Here is a 15919-nt window from a genome sequence, read left to right as displayed (position 1 = left end):
CCGAGACAGTAGGAAGGGCTATATCACGCAACAACAGCCTGGAATCAGCCTCATCACGATCACTCACCGGGGTATAAACCTTCCGGAAGTGGTCCACAAAGCAATCAACAATCTCGCCAGGGTCGGAAACATTCTCACCAGATTCGCGAACAATAACATGCACAACACGACTCGCTTGTTCAGCCTTATCCAGCCATGCCAGGAGTTTGCTAGCTTTGTCACCCACATCATACAGCCGGCCCAATTGATTCGCTCGCATCAACTTAGCAGCATCAGTAACACAAGCCTTGTAGTCAGCCTGTTTCAGTTCCAGAGTGTGCAACAGCGCAGGCGTGTCGTCCCCACCCAGCTCACTTTCAAGCGCAGTGATCTCAGTCTCAAGGGCCAGAACAGCCTCCCTCTTAATCCTTCGCTCAGCAGCAATGAGAGATAATGCGGAACCCCTGATAACCGTTTTAAAGGCCTTCCACAGAACAGTAGGGGAGGTGACCGAGCCCACATTTTCATCAAAGTAACAGTCAATCGCCTTCACCATATCTGAGCGGAGCCGGGGGGTTCGGAAGTGCCAGGGAGGGACAGGGGGAATCCTGTTACCAAGCAGACCACCCACAGAAATCCTAATCATCAAGGGGGAATGGTCCGAGATACCCCGGGGAAGATGTCAAACCTCCCGGACAGTGGACAGAGTGGAAGCCAGCATAAAGAAATAATCTATACGAGAGAGGCTGCCATGCGCACCAGAGTGGAAGGTATACTGCAGGAGCGACGGGTGTAGTGAACGCCAGACATCTACCAGACCAAAAGTACCAGCCATCTCATTGAGCCACATCTGGGATGGCAACAGGACTCTAGAGGGCAGCCGATCACATTCGCAAGACATAACAGAGTTGAAGTCCCCGCCCATGATTAACAGTCCTTCAGGGAGACCAAAAAGAGTCTTGCCAAGGTCGGCGTAGGTGGTAGCTTGCAGCCCCGGGGGAATATATACAACCACTAACACAATTGGTTTACCCTCCCACCTCCCGGAGACAGCAGCATACCGCCCCCGATCGTCCAATGTAACATCATCAATCGCGAGGGCTAGGGAGGATTTCACCATGATACCCACTCCCCGGGACCCAGAGGTGAAACCAGCATGGGCGACCAATCGGTAGCCCCGACGGTCGAGAGCCTTACAGGCATTACCGATCAAGTGGGTCTCCTGAAGGAACACAACATCAGGGGCATGGCGCCTCAAAAACTGTAACACAATGCCACGTTTGATTCTGTCACCCAAACCGTTGACGTTCCAAGAAAGAACCTGCATCTCACCCCCCCCCCCATCACAGCAAAGGCAATCTGCCCCCCCCCCCCCCCACAACCCCAATTTCGGAATATTTGCAATCAGTGACATACCATGAAAAAGAGAACATAACAAACAGAACGAAACACAACCAAGTCCCCAAGAACCATCCCCCAACCAAGAACCCGTTACAACACCCCCCACCCTGCACCCCTGCTGACTAAAAAGCCACCCCAAACTGCAGTGTGCCTGTCGCCCCATCTGATCTACACAAAGAACCCCCCGAGGAGGAAGGGAGAAATCACCCGCACCCGCACCGCCACGGGCATAAACATAGAGCACACAGTTAATTTACTCTGTAGAGTTCATAGTCTCAAGTCGGACCTCCGGGGGCCCACGTTACTCCTGGGCCGTTGCGCCACCTTCCGCACCACCAGGGTCTCCGCTCTCAGTGTCATCTGTCGGCAACGAGTCCAACCAGTCATTAGCACGGTCAGGCTGATCAAAAAAATAAGCTCGTTCTCTGAACTCAATCCGCAAGCGAGCTGGAAACAACATGGCGTACTTCAGTCCCCGGTCCCTTAGACGACGCTTCACTCCGAGGAACCCAGATCGCCGTAGTTGCACTTGGGGAGTGAAATCAGGATAGATGGAGATAGAGTTATTGTCGTATTTCAACGGGCCGTGTTTACGAGCGGCCTGTAGGATAGCGTCTCTGTCTCGATAGTGAAATAGCCTTGCGATGATAGGCCTCGGCGGGCCTCCTGGCTTCACTTGACCTCCTGGGAAACGATAGGCGCGCTCTACGGCAAAGAACTTGCTGAGTCCAACAGGAGCGAGTTTAGCGACAATAAGTTCCTCGACCAGTAGATCGATCGAGGCAGCACCATCACTTTCCGGCACTCCAACCAGGTGTATGTTGTTCCGCCTGGCCCGATTGTCGTAGTCTTCCATGCGTTTGAGCAGTAGGTCGTGTGAGGAACGCAAATTCCCAATCTCGGATTGCGCCTCCGCCATGTCCGTCACCAAACTCGACGCCTTCAAGTCCAGTGCCTTCACCCTCTCGTTCGTCTTGGCCAGATCGGCTCGAATAAGAGTAACATCCACAGCCACCGTGTCTATCTTGGACACGATGGCTTCGTATTGCTGACTCATATCGGCCTTAAGTCCAGAGATGGCGGCCAAAAGGTCTTGGAGTGACACTTCAGAGGAAGACGACATGTCCGTTCGAGGGCCTTCAGAGCCAACACTGGTGACACCAGGGGAGCCTCTCGGCTGGGTGTAGCGCTCGATCATATTAGACTGGATCGACCCCCCCCCTGAGTTACAGCTTTCCTGCGTCTTTCCGCCTCAGGTTTTGTCGCCATGTTGCATTCAGCGGCGGCCGAAGACACCCAGGTGCAGCGGGACGATGATAAGTCCAAAAACTCTGAAGTGTGGTTTTAAGAGAGAATACCACGGGCCTCCTTGCCAGCCCGAGGAAGGAGAGCGTTCACTGTGAGAGTGGCAGGCGAAGACAGAGTAGGAGGAGACAGAGACGATGAGGCCGGAAACCGAAAGTGAAAGTGGCACACCACCGGTGGGCCAGATGCCAGGCAGCCGTTGTTGTTGCATTACAGCTCGGCCATAACAGGCAGTCGAGACCCCGGTTGCGTCTGTGGTCAGGCCAGAAAGTTGAAGACGATAGAAAAATGGTCCCCAAGGTCCGATTTCGACCAAAAAAGGATCGACAGCATCAGTGAGAGTAGTACTCCAAAAGCCCGTCGAAGTGATCAGGATATATGCAGGATAGATAAAGAAGGGCGACGCTGGTCTCGGGAGCTCTCTGCTCACGCGACCATCTTGGATGCCCGCGTAGCTCCTCCCAACAGAACATTTTCAAGCAATTATGAACTGATCGATAGAGAAAGAGGGTGATGACAGGCCGAGAGTTAGATAAGAAAGAAGTGGCTTTACTGTAACTATAATTGTGAAGCTGGTCGCTATTCTGAGTTCACATGGGGCCGGGATCCAATCAATCAATCAATACACTTTTTAAAGCACGCTACATACCCGTGAGGGTCTCAAGGTGCTGTAGGGGTGGGGAGGGGGTGCTGCTACTGATCGAAGAGCCAGGTCTTGAGTAGTCTTCTGAAGGCCAGTAGGTCTTGGGTCTGCCGTAGGTTGGTGGGGAGGGTGTTCTAGGTCTTGGCGGCGAGGTGGGAGAAGGAATTGCCTCTGGTTGTCGTTCTTCGAATGCGGGGGACTGTGGCGAGGTCAGCAGAGCGGAGCTTGCGGGTGAGAGTGTAGAAGTTGAGTCGTCTGTTGAGGTACGCTAGGCCGGTGTTGTGGAGGGCTTTGTGTGCGTGGATGAGGAGCTTGAAGGTTATCCTCTTGTTGACAGGGAGCCAGTGTAGGTCTCTCAGGTGGGGGATGATGTGGCTGCGGCGGGGGATGTCGAGGATCAGACGTGCCGAGGCGTTCTGGATGCGCTGCAGCCGTCTCAGGAGGTAAAGATAGGTAGGATTCGGAACGGAATCTTGCTTGATTATCAAATTAAAACTGTTGGCATGGAAGACGGGGGTGTTCAAAGATTATCTTTCATGACGGAAACCTGATACTGAAAATGTTGCCTACTGTTGGCGCCCTGTGGAGAGTCATTTTTCCTGTCACAGGATTTGGAGAATTATAAGAAAAGCAAAGAGTTACAGCATGAGAGAGCATCAGAGACTAGAAAAGAAAAGACAGACAGACCGAGAAAAACAGAGGGGTAAAGAGAAGGAGCATATGTGGGCAAACAAGAGGCATAACAAAATACACAAGTACAGCAAAGGACAAACATGCACACCACGAGAAGGCCCTGACGGCCCACTCCGCCAATATGCATTTTCCAGGCACGCTACTGGTTGGATGGAAAATATCACAGCAGGAGAGACCGCCATAACTCCAATCATGTCCCTGTGGCCACAATCTAGTCACGGCCTCCTGCATCATGTGGCTGGTTTAAGCACGATTGTCTGGGCTGGTTTTGGATTCCAGTCCAGCAGGGTCGGAAGTCGGCAGAAAATAGTCCCGGGTACCAAAATAAAAGTGACCCCACTAGTGATTTAGGTAGATAAAAAAAGTGGCACATGTTAAGAAATTGGGTCAGTTTCGAACTTGTAAAGATACGTTGCACAAGTGTTTTACAAGGTATACAAGACTGCATGGATGTGTGCTTCCTGCAAACAATGTTATTTTTTTAAGATCAGGGCAATCGTCACTAAAAACCGTCCCAGCAGAGCATAAAACAGGCCCGCAAACAGCCAGAAAACCAGCCCACACACTAGCCTGTCAGACCAGCCCATCAGGCACTGCCTGACTACCCTATAGGCCAGTCCGACCCTGCAGTCCAGTGTAACAGGGACAGTCCAGTGAGGAAAGAGAAAGCAATAGTAATATTGAAAAACAGAAACAAAGACTGAGAAAAACAAAGAGATGAGGACAGGAAAAAAGAAAGTGCGAGACAGGAAAACAATGGCAAAACGTCCTGTTCATACTTGAGATTATCCATCACACAGCTGCATGCCTTGAGGCGGACTCAGCCTGTAAAACCGCTTTATAAGCTACGTGTGCGCCATCTGCAGACAGCTGGTAGGCGTGTCTAGTCACACATCAACAGCTACAGGTTCACCCAGGGGATACCGTGTGGTTTGCAACCTCCGAGTCTGCATCCAACATGGGCTGTTCATCAATGTGGACCAGACGTCTCCTCGGCACTCAACTGTCCCTGGCCATTAAAGAGGAGCAGATGCCCGACCCCACTGGGTACCAAACGAGAAGGAAGCTTTAAAGACCGCAAGAGGCTAGACCCACCTTTCTAACCAATTGGAAAAGGCACTCAAAGAAAAAGGGCCCAACTTAAAACAGTATCCCTCGGGCCTTGGCCATACTGGTGGACAGAGGCTGAATCAAGCTGACACACTGCCTTATGCTGTGGTGAATGTGTAATCTGCAGCTCAGATGCCTCGAACATATATGTATCTCTCTCATTGGCAGTCTCCACTGTGTAGCTAGTATCATATTTCCATACGTGGTGCATTTTTTTTTTGGTTTGCTTACATCTTTGGCGCTGTTTGACACATCTTCACGAAACTTTCCAAAACGAGTTTTCCCCATTCTTTTTCTCAATTTGGAAGGAAGCTAGACTGAACAGAGTTCAGAAAGAGTGCCGTTTTATGATTTGGTGTAAACGTTGATTATATTACATATTTCAAGTTGTTTCTCTTCGAAAAGGTTTTGAGTAACAGGATGTTGTGTTTGTCTACGCCCTTAGTCCTCAATGCACATAGGCACCGACTCCACCTTAGATTGTTTTTCACTCAGCAAGTAAAAGGTGTGAGTGGTGTGCAGAGTGGTTATTAAGCTGTGGGAGGTGGTGTTTCCAGCACTGAGGTCAAAGCAGATTTTTACACCAGAGATAATATTCCCTTCTGCAACCAGCTCCTTGCACTTTTTTTTGTAGACATCAGGACGGTACTATATGAGTGCCTCTATCTCCTCCCAATAAAACCTGTCATACCTTAACAGCAGACCCAGCAAATTGGCAATCAGCCATTGGGTGGTTGCAACCACTGCTATACATTTGTCAGTTCCCATTGCCTTCTTTATCTAGGGGTGTAGTATCTCTTTTTGTTTGGGCAGAGGCCCTCTATCTGGCAGTATGTAAGAGAAGGGAATCTGGGGGGCTGGACCTCTAATAGAGAGAGGGTCATCAGAAGAGGCTTTGCACTTCTTGTCCACAAGTGGGGTGATGACTTTGGTCCTGACTAACACCTTGACCGCGGCTTGAATTCCGCTGTTGTGCTAGTGATTTATTGAGTGGGCGGGGTTCAGACAGCCCCCAGCCGTCCTCCGCACACGCCCACTGCGACGCATGGAAGGGGTTAAAGTTGCCAGGGCAGGATTTGAGCATACCCTTGGGAATGGGCAAGAATTGCACACTATGTTCTGTCTTTGAGACGGTCTCCACAAGGAAGTGGCTTTGTCCTCTAAGACAGGCATGTCACATTTAACTGGTTGGTGGTGATTAGCTGGGAGAGGGGCTTAACACAGTATTCTTTCTACGGTTCATCCAGCTCCCTGCAAGAGTGAACTGGTCGTATGGGCCTCCCTCCACTGATGGGTTGACAAGTCCAAGAAAGAATGCACTGATCTGTCCAGGGATTTAGATAGAGTAGGCATTGCAGGCAAGATTGACCATGGTGGTGGAGGAGTTGGTGGCGAGTGCGAGTGTGGTGGTGGAGGTGCATGCCTGGGTATGGGAAGCTTTTGAAGAGGACTCGAGGCTTGGTTCTTACTCCTCTTGGAGATTGGGTGTTGTGAAGCCTTGAAGGCAAGCTCCTCCTCAAAGGTTAGCCTCTGTTTTTTGAGGGGGGATTCTTAAGTAATGTGCTGGATGGCTTTGCTTGAGACAGTTTAGCCAAAATGCAACCTTTTCAAGAATGGATAAAAATTGGATTTTGTTTGGCATTGAGTTCTTCAGCTGGCTTTCAAAGATGAGAACCTCAGAGGTCTAGGAGAATGGAATCTGAGGGGTACTCTTCATTGACTTGGTATCCTGTTTCAGGGGCAGTTTGCACTAAAATCTGCTCCAAATGTGGAGGCTTTGTGACTTTCAGTCGAGACATGCAATTTGGCAGATGGTGCTTCTGTTCCAAAGCCTTGTCTCAATGCTAACCGGAACCCAAGTGTGGCAGCTGAGCAGAAGCTGAGCAATTTTTTTTGGCAGGTTCTGGGGTTGATGTGCAACTCCTGCGTGAGCGGTGATCTTCCTTGGTGTAAGTATGTTTAACTGGGTGAGGCTCTGGGTGGTACTTACAGCCCTCAGGGTCTTCTTAGTGCGAGTCTTGTCGGTGTTACTGCTAAAGAAATCAACTGTACTCCCTTAGAGGTGCTCCCGGATAAGATCTCTGGACTGGGCAAGGATTGGGCCTGGTTCTGGATGGACACACTTCCTCCTCTTCAATGTCGCAAGGGTCCAGCTCACCGAAGAAATATTGGGTGTCGCACACTGACTCTGCTATATTTTCAAGTGTGCCGAGTGCCTTTGACCCGACACCTTAACATCTTGCACATGAAGACAAGGCAGAAGTTACACATCCACTCCTTGTGATCAGAGAGAGGCAGAAATTACAGAAGCTGTGTTGGTCGGCCCAGGGATTCTTGGCAATACACTGTGGGAAGAATTGGAAACTTGCCCATTTCCCCTGCCAACATTCTCTGGGGTAAGGTCCTAAGTGGTTGAAGAAGGGCTGTACCCATCGAAGTCTGGGCGCTGTCCATCAGGCACAGTCAATCGATCACAGTTTAGGATATTAAAAAAAGTGTACTATCTTGAGCAGTGGGCACAGTGACGGTTCCCAGTAACTAGAGCCAAAGAGTTATAGCAAAGCCTGAACTTTCTGCAAGAAACATGTCTATCTCTGAGACATAATTAAACATGTCTGAATCCGATCTAAGGTGGAACAAGTGCAAATGCATATTGTGGACTGAGGGGGGTGTTGCTCAACATCCCAGGACTCTAAGCGTGTTCAAAGAAAAACACCTTGGAATATCAGAGCCCAACACCAAACAGCAGGTGTTTGCAAAGCATTTGTTACAAATGCTAAAAACGTACATTTTGCTTTTAGGTGTTGCTATTTATTGGTGTAAATATTGTGAAGCTATGGGCATTGCATTTGGTGTGCGAGTTATGGTTTGCATGGCTGTTGTACGGGCTATGGATTGTGGTCCTAACCATTACTTAAGTATTTCAGAGGTTTTATAGTTTTAATTCTTAACCGTAACTGGACTTTAACAGAGGCTTTTAAGTAGATTGCTATGTTTTTTCTTAAACAAGCATTAAGGCTTAAGATAAAAACAAACAGAAGCTCAATTTAACCTATGTATTTTTCACTGAATTTGTGAAATTTTTATGATATACTACATCCAAAACTTCGCTCTGCTTCTATCTGCTACTACCTGAACGAGCCGCAGTTGGCAGCAGAGCTTTTTGAGCTGTAATTTACAGTCATCTTGGACTTTTAAAATCAAGAGCATGAAACTCATAAGATCTGTGAATCAAATTTGAATTTTTAAGACATGATTTTTTTCTCCATTACCTTAAAATTCACAAATTTCCAATAATGTTCGAGTTTTGTTCTGTGGATAAACGTTAAACAGAAAATTGGAGATCCAATGACCAGTACAAGGGCACTGAGGAGTAGACATGTACCCAAAGGCATGTAAAAAGTCAACACAAATTGAGAATAGCATAAGTAAGGTCTGTTAAGCTTGCAAATTTGAAAACATTTGTGTGTTCACAGCAACTATTTGGACATTATAAACAAGTACCATGGTCCCGAGCTTGCAAATAACTGTGAATTTGCGATGTTCAAGTAGACTACACATATAGCCAGCCACTGAAAGCAAGATTTAACAACAGGCAAAGTGAGTATTGTAATCATCCAACAACGACTGCGCACAACCATGGGTGGGCTACCGGTGCATTTTGGATGGCGGGCCGGGTCAAGGGCCAGACCCTGCAACCAACTTCCACAGAGAACAGCTGAAGGACGTGTGGAGCAGGGGTTGGGCGCACACGCCTGACCGGGCATGGCTGTGCAGGTGGAACAATGGATACAGCATGTTACAAAAAAAGAAATTTACTGAAAAAACATTAGCAAACATTAATTTTAGTTCAGCAAACTAAAAAATACAATGTACACCATAAGTGACCCCCCCTGCCACATTTTCATCATGGTTTAGTTTTTTTTCACGTCTATGGCAAATTAGTGTACTGAGCATGGAGGGGCATCAGCTTTGGTGTATCCTGTGTGTGGCACACCATAATGGCAAAGCTCTGTGTTTGTTTGTTTTATCCTTGTTTACTGAACTATAACTACTCATTAACTGTGTTTTTCCAGTGAATGAATGTGTGTGTATATATATATATTCACTGAAAAAACCATAGGTTTGACACATGTTATAGTTAACTGGACATTTTACTCATATAAAACTAATGAAATTCCCCCGTTATAGTTACTTCAGCTAACTATAACTCGCGCGCCCGCAATGCACTGCTGATGACGTCACATATTACATCACTCATGCTTTGAACATTTTAGCTTCTATTTTTAAATGTGTGTATCAAAGGTTATATTACGCTGAGAGGAGGCCTACCACTATTTTACAAGGATGATGTCATCAGTGATTTCATCAGTGATGTTATTTCAGATATCATCAGTGATGTCATGAGTGATGTCACTGACCATGTCATGAGTGATATAATATGTGACGTCATCAGCAGTGCATTGCGGGCGCGCGAGTTATAGTTAGCTGAAGTAACTATAACGGGGGAATTTCATTGGTTTTATATGAGTAAAATGTCCAGTTAACTATAACATGTGTCAAACCTATGGTTTTTTCAGTGAATTTCATAGGTTTTGTAAATTCTACTTCCTAACTATAACGTGTGTAAAACCTTTGGTTTTTTCAGTGAATTTCATAGGTTTTTTGAATGCTACTTCCTAACTATAACGGGTTTAAAACCTATGGTTTTTTCAGTGAATTTCATAGGTTTTTTAAATGCTACTTCCTAACTATAACGTGTTTAAAACCTATGGTTTTTTCAGTGAATATATATATATATATATATATATATATATATATATATATATATATATATATATATATATATATATATATATATATATAAAATTTCTATGGCAAAATGAAACCCCTCATTTTGTTCCTTTTCAAATTAAATGTATTAAGTGTTACCACTTTATTCCAATCAAGATGACTTCAGGTGTGCCATACTTTTGTCATAAGTAAGACTGTTAGTGTTCTAGTTGTTCTTTAGAACACTCTGGGACATTCTGTCATTGGGCTATAGTTGGGCTACATCTGGCTGATATTTGGGCTACATTTGGGCTCTTTTGTCTCTGGTGGCCATCTTGGGAGACTGCATATCAGAATTGTTTTAATGAAATATAAGAGGATTTGAGAAGTCACTCAAAATGTGCCCTAATTTTTCTTTCTTCAGCACTAATCATAATTTCTATGGCAACATGAAACCCCTCATTTTGTTCCTTTGCAAATTAAATGTTTTAAGTGTTAACACTTTATTCCAATCAAGATGACTTCAGGTGTGCCATACTTTTGTCATAAGTAAGACTGTTAGCGCTCTAGTTGTTCTTTAGAACACTCTGGGACATTCTGTCATTGGGCTATAGTTGGGCTACATCTGGCTGATATTTGGGCTACATTTGGTTTTTTTTTGTCTCTGGTGGCCATCTTTGGGCTACATTGGGCTACATTTGGGCTCTAACATATATATATAGCCCAATGTAGCCCAATATATATTTTTTCAAAGTTAATTTTCTCAGCAACTACTGGACAGATTTACACCATTCAAAGAAAAGCGTAATCTGCGAGCCGGACTCTACCTTTCTACCAAATTTCTTATAAATCCATTCAGTCGTTCGAGCTGTAGCCGTGTCTAAACGTCCTATGGAAAATAACATGGGGAAAACACGTTTTGGGACCCCCCTTTTATCTCAGCCCCCACTTGACGAATCGCCCCCAAACTTTCAGGGAAGGAGCGGAGCGGAGCAGGCCATCTTCTTTGAGAAATTCGCAAAGATTCGTCCACCGGCGCCAAAGTTATTCTCAATAGAATGTTGCGGATTTCCTATGGAAACTAGGTCCTAACTATAACTACCTACTGGTGACTGCCAGTAGGTAATATATATATATATATATATATCTCCAAGCGAGAGTGTAGAATCACCGCCGTCGCACCACACACCTCAGGTGCTTCCTGAATGCAGCGGTGAGCAACGTAAACTTCACAAGCACAGTCCGCAACAATGTGTCAGCCGACACAAGCAGGAGCACACCGCAAGTTCGTGCAGAATGTATTTATTTCATAAATTGAAACCCCGCCCCTGCAACGTTGATAGACGCGTTTCGCCGCTCTGGCTTTGTCAATGTCATGCACGAACTTGCGGTGTGCTCCTGCTTGTGTCGGCTGACACATTGTTGCGGACTGTGCTTGTGAGATATATATATATATATATATATATGTATACACACACACACACACAGGGATGTTGTAGTTAGGTTTCAGATTTTACACACACAAAACCACAGAACTTCAGCAGTTATAGTTCTGGTTATCTCAAGTAACTATAACTCGAGCCCTGAGGTAACTATCACTTAGCACGTGCATCTGCGCTGTTCAGGTGAAACTTAAATAAAAGCAAGGCTGAGGTACAGATTTCAGCATCCAAAAAGGACAGTGCGATGAGAATAGGGCCTAACATCTCTGGACTGAGACAAAGAGACTGAGAGAAAGTTGCCTCCCAATAAAAAGGGAACTCACTGGCTACAAGAGGGGATTTTCTACAGATAGGTGACATTATCATTAGAAAATCATATTGTGCTTAAGAAAAACTCACTTCCAGGTACCTGTGCTGTGCAGAGAAGCGAGAGCTCAGAGTGAGACAAGCGAGACGCTGATGGCACCTACCTGTGCTGTGCCTGGAAAAATTTAATGAGGCTCTCCAGGAATTCTGGCCCTTGCTTCATCTGACTCTCATTGGCCTTCAGCAGGTACTAGAGAAGGAGACACAATCAATCAAAGGTTTTTGTAGTGCGCACAGCTACTCTGGGTGTCCTGGCGATAACACACAAGAGCTCAGGCTGGCATCACGAGTGAAAGAGCCATGCACAGAGGGAAAAGAGGAGAGAGGGGGCTAGGTGAATGCTGCAGAAGAGAAACAATACAGGAGGAAAGTGGGAGAAAGCTGTGGTTACACTGAGCAGAATCTGAACTAAACATTAGTGCCATCAAATGGCATGTCCATCATGTGTGCCTGGACTTCTGGCCTAAAATCTGTGCTCTTCAACCAGCCATACCTCTGCATAACAGTCACATTTCCAACCTGCCTAAATTCGCAAGTTGAAACAACATCCATCAATAAAACAGACATTTGTTCTCCACCTCTCAATATTGCCTTTGCTTTCTCTTTATCCTCCTTTGTCAATTTTTCATAAAACGTCGCAGTGTTACGCCATAATTGTCTGCTAATTTGTCTACATTGGTAGCGCAATATGACAATCTTAATTGCATCAGCTGCCAACACATTCACTCTCTTCCCTACAGCGTCCCATTTTTGATCTTCCTGGTCTATTGGAGCTGTTCAAGGAGATGAAGGGTTACTTTATCCCTGTTGCACTGCTGCTGATATCATGGACTCAGTACAGACCCGGTTCAAAATACATCCTGCTGCATCATCTGTAGTCTTGCATCTATTTTTATTTCTTTTAAAATGTACTGATGTGGTTGCTGGATTTTGCATCATCACTAGACTTCCTCTCACAGATGTTCTAGGACAGAAAAGGATTAGGCGCTCCTGTGTGCTTTTTCCTTAAAATCAAACAGAAAACAGTGAAGTAGTGTGGCTCACTGGTTAGAGGCGGCAGACCCGAGAGCAGAGGACGGCCCAGGACCAGGGTTCGATTCCAGGCGCGGCAGGTTTCTGGACAGGGTCAGCGGACTCGATAATTCTCTCGCCTCGGTGCCCACTCTGATCAGCGATCACACTCGGCAACTCTGGGCATTAGCTTGCCTCATCTTCACTAACGGCCCCACCAGACCGCCGGGGATGCCTGGTCTCACCCTGGAGATACCCATTAAGGGACCATCTCTCAGGGAAGCCAGGAAGGGTTTCGCAGCGGTCGAAGCGCCTTGGGACCCTACGGGTAAGTAGTGCGCTATATAAATGCCTATACATTTACATTTACATTTACATTTGGGGAAACAGAGACTGGAAGACTGAAGCATTCTGACGCTTTCTCTATTGGAGAATGAAGCCTTCCAATATCATCTGGAGGGGGAACTCTTACCTGTTGGTTCTGGACTAGCATTCTTCTGCACTCTAAATTGATTCCATTCAGAATCCTCTGTAGGAGACCCTGGTTGACCGTGAGGGCTATCATCATCATTATCATCGCCACTAAAGGGAGACGAAATCCAGGCATCCTGCTCCCCTTCATCCATAGCCACTTGCTCTCGATTCACATACTCCTTGAAGGATTGCTTCCCTTGAATTTCCTGGGTTAGTGTTTGTACATGTTGCAGAATTGTAGGCTGAGGAAGTTGTTCGAGGATGGCGGACCTACTCTGGTTTCATCCATCAGTATTTTCACATTTTAACTTGATGACGGTGACAGTCTTATTCTTATCGACAACTAATCTCTCTCACCTCCTGGTGACTTTTGAACCTTTCCCATCGTCTACAACTTTTGTCTTGTTGACGTGTTCTCATCACCTTTCTTCCTTGACACTTTAGTATCTAACACGGAGGCTACCATAGATTTTTTTTAATAGTACCTCTTCTTTCGCCTTGCACTTTTTGTGTACCTCACCAGAGTGCTTTTGACCGGACCTCTGACTCTTAACAGCTGGGTTTAGAGATCCTTTACCCAGCTTTTTTTATGTATCATCCTTCCCTAGTTCCTTCTACAAAATAGCAAGAGCCATGAACCTTCTCGATCTCTTAAAATCTTTATAGAAAAATGTCTGCAAATACTGCAATCTGTTGGCTTGTGCTCAGAGTGCAAGCAGTATAAGCACTTTATAAGTGGATCGTCCATGTAAATCTTCTTTCAACATGATTTATAGGCTTTAAACAAAGACGTTTGATGAACTGCTTCAGCCACAATGTGGAACATTTGGCAATTCTTTTGTTTTCTCTTCTATAACAGAGCTGTCAAAGAGGGTTCCTCAAATCTGAAAGTGAGGTAGAAAATCTGACAGTTGGAAGCATCAGTGAAGGAAACAGCTGGATGAGGCTGGTTCTGGTTGGCTGGAGTTTAGATCATGTATAATGATGTGGATAGGGTGAGTAAAGATTCATAGAGTGTCAATGTAAATCAATGCATATATATGTACTGCTGTTTGCAATGTTACCTGGTGTTCCAAGTCTGACAACGGGGAAGGATTCAAGCATGAGAATCTATGAAAGATCCAATGCTGGAGAAAAATACAGGAGGAAAAGAAAAGAAAGCTATGGTTGCACTGGGTAGAATCTGAAATAAAGAAATTTTAAGATGGAAAAGGAAAGAAGATACAAAGGAGTGCGAGAAAAGGGGCAGTAAGTGTGGTAAAACAGCAACCTGTGAAAGTCGGGAAAGACACACACCGACCAAACACAGTAAGCTGGGCATGCTGGCTTTTGTACAAGGCATTATCAGTGACCAAAGTCCCAGGCACAATTTTACAAAGGGCACCAAATGACAGCAAGCTACGGAAAGTGAAACTTCATACCAGTCTAGTAAACCACTGAGCATAGCCCGAAGTGAGATGGGGCTGGCTTCACACACACACAAACGTTTATCTGTATGGGCCAGCAGTGGGTTTGTCTTCGAGGCATGAGACTTGCATTAAACAAACATGTGGTTGGTCCTGAGCTAGCCTGATTTCCAAAATGGTACTTGCATACAACAGGTGAGTGACTCTTGGCTCTCCAACAGTGAGGCCACCTACTATGAGACTTGCACACAAAATTCAGACGAGAGATTTCCGAGTTGCAAAGCAGTTGTGATGATTACCCCTACAATCACATGATTACTTTGTGTCTGCCAACAATGACACTCGGCTACACTCCCAATACTGATCAACCCATTTCCCTTCCCATTGCTAGACGGCAACCCACATGAATCTCTTGCAGACAACAAGCTGGAAAGCAAAGCAATGTTAAAGGTATGTTAAGTTCCCAACTAGTCTATGCTCATGTGGTACACAGTGGTACCTAACAATGAAGGGAAGCAGAGACCAAAGAGCTAAAACAGAGGGCTTATCTTGAACACGTCGACCTCAGGCAGAAGAGACCGGTTTCCACTGTCAGACAGAAACCACAGAGCTACATTCTGAAAGTCAACTGAGATCAAGGAAAAACTGGGTAAGAACTACAATCTCCCCAAAGGTAAACTAAGGAAGTTAAAAGATGGTTATAAAATTGTGAAGCCAATCTACTTGTCACAAAACAATCAAGCCGTTAGCTGGTGCCATTGTGAAAGAAGAAATTATAGCTACCCAAAGAAAGATGCTCACAATCGATGAAAGGTTCAAAATGTCGGTGTGAGAGCAGTCACTGACTTAGCACCAACATGATCATGTCCCAGGAGAAGGTTCACTGGGTCCAGTGTCAAACAGAGATATGTTTAGGACTGAAAATACCTAAGGTATAGCAGGGGCGAAACTCGCACAAACCTTCGCCATGAAACATGCATTTGCAATACACATCTGCTAAAGGTTTTGTCCCAGTTATTACAGTTAGAGACAGTAGTATGTTGACATCACCAGCTCGAGCATCAACCCCACTCCTTTCTCGAGTGCTGTATCTGAAATTAGCCCTCCAGAGGACCAATGCTAGAACTTGTCCCCCACTCACACCCCTGCTTTGAAGACCAGCTTTAGCAATCCCCCCAGCTCTCCACAAATCCCTAAAATATTTCTTGTTCCCATACATACGCCACAAAGAACATAATGAAGTCTTATTGCACTCTGCAGGCTCCCAGACGGCAATATTTCCTTTTATCAATTCAACACCATTCCACTGGCATAAT

The 15919-nt window shown here is 45.8% G+C and overlaps 1 protein-coding gene across 2 annotated transcripts in view; it reads right to left on the bottom strand.

Moving 5' to 3' along the window:
• ASAP3 (ArfGAP with SH3 domain, ankyrin repeat and PH domain 3) overlaps positions 1 to 15919 on the bottom strand; it is a 398324-nt gene that overhangs the window by 198338 nt on the left and 184067 nt on the right. For both annotated transcript variants that reach the window (XM_086957571.1, XM_086957572.1), the window contains one exon: positions 11817 to 11902. In XM_086957571.1, the coding sequence (XP_086813697.1) occupies positions 11817 to 11902 (86 nt within the window). The remainder of the gene's footprint in view (positions 1 to 11816; positions 11903 to 15919) is intronic.

The sequence above is a fragment of the Lissotriton vulgaris genome, chromosome 2_1, assembly GCF_964263255.1.
Source record: "Lissotriton vulgaris chromosome 2_1, aLisVul1.2, whole genome shotgun sequence".
Lineage (NCBI taxonomy): Eukaryota > Metazoa > Chordata > Amphibia > Caudata > Salamandridae > Lissotriton > Lissotriton vulgaris.
Note: the sequence above shows the minus strand (reverse complement) of the source record. Positions and strands in the feature narration are given on the sequence as shown.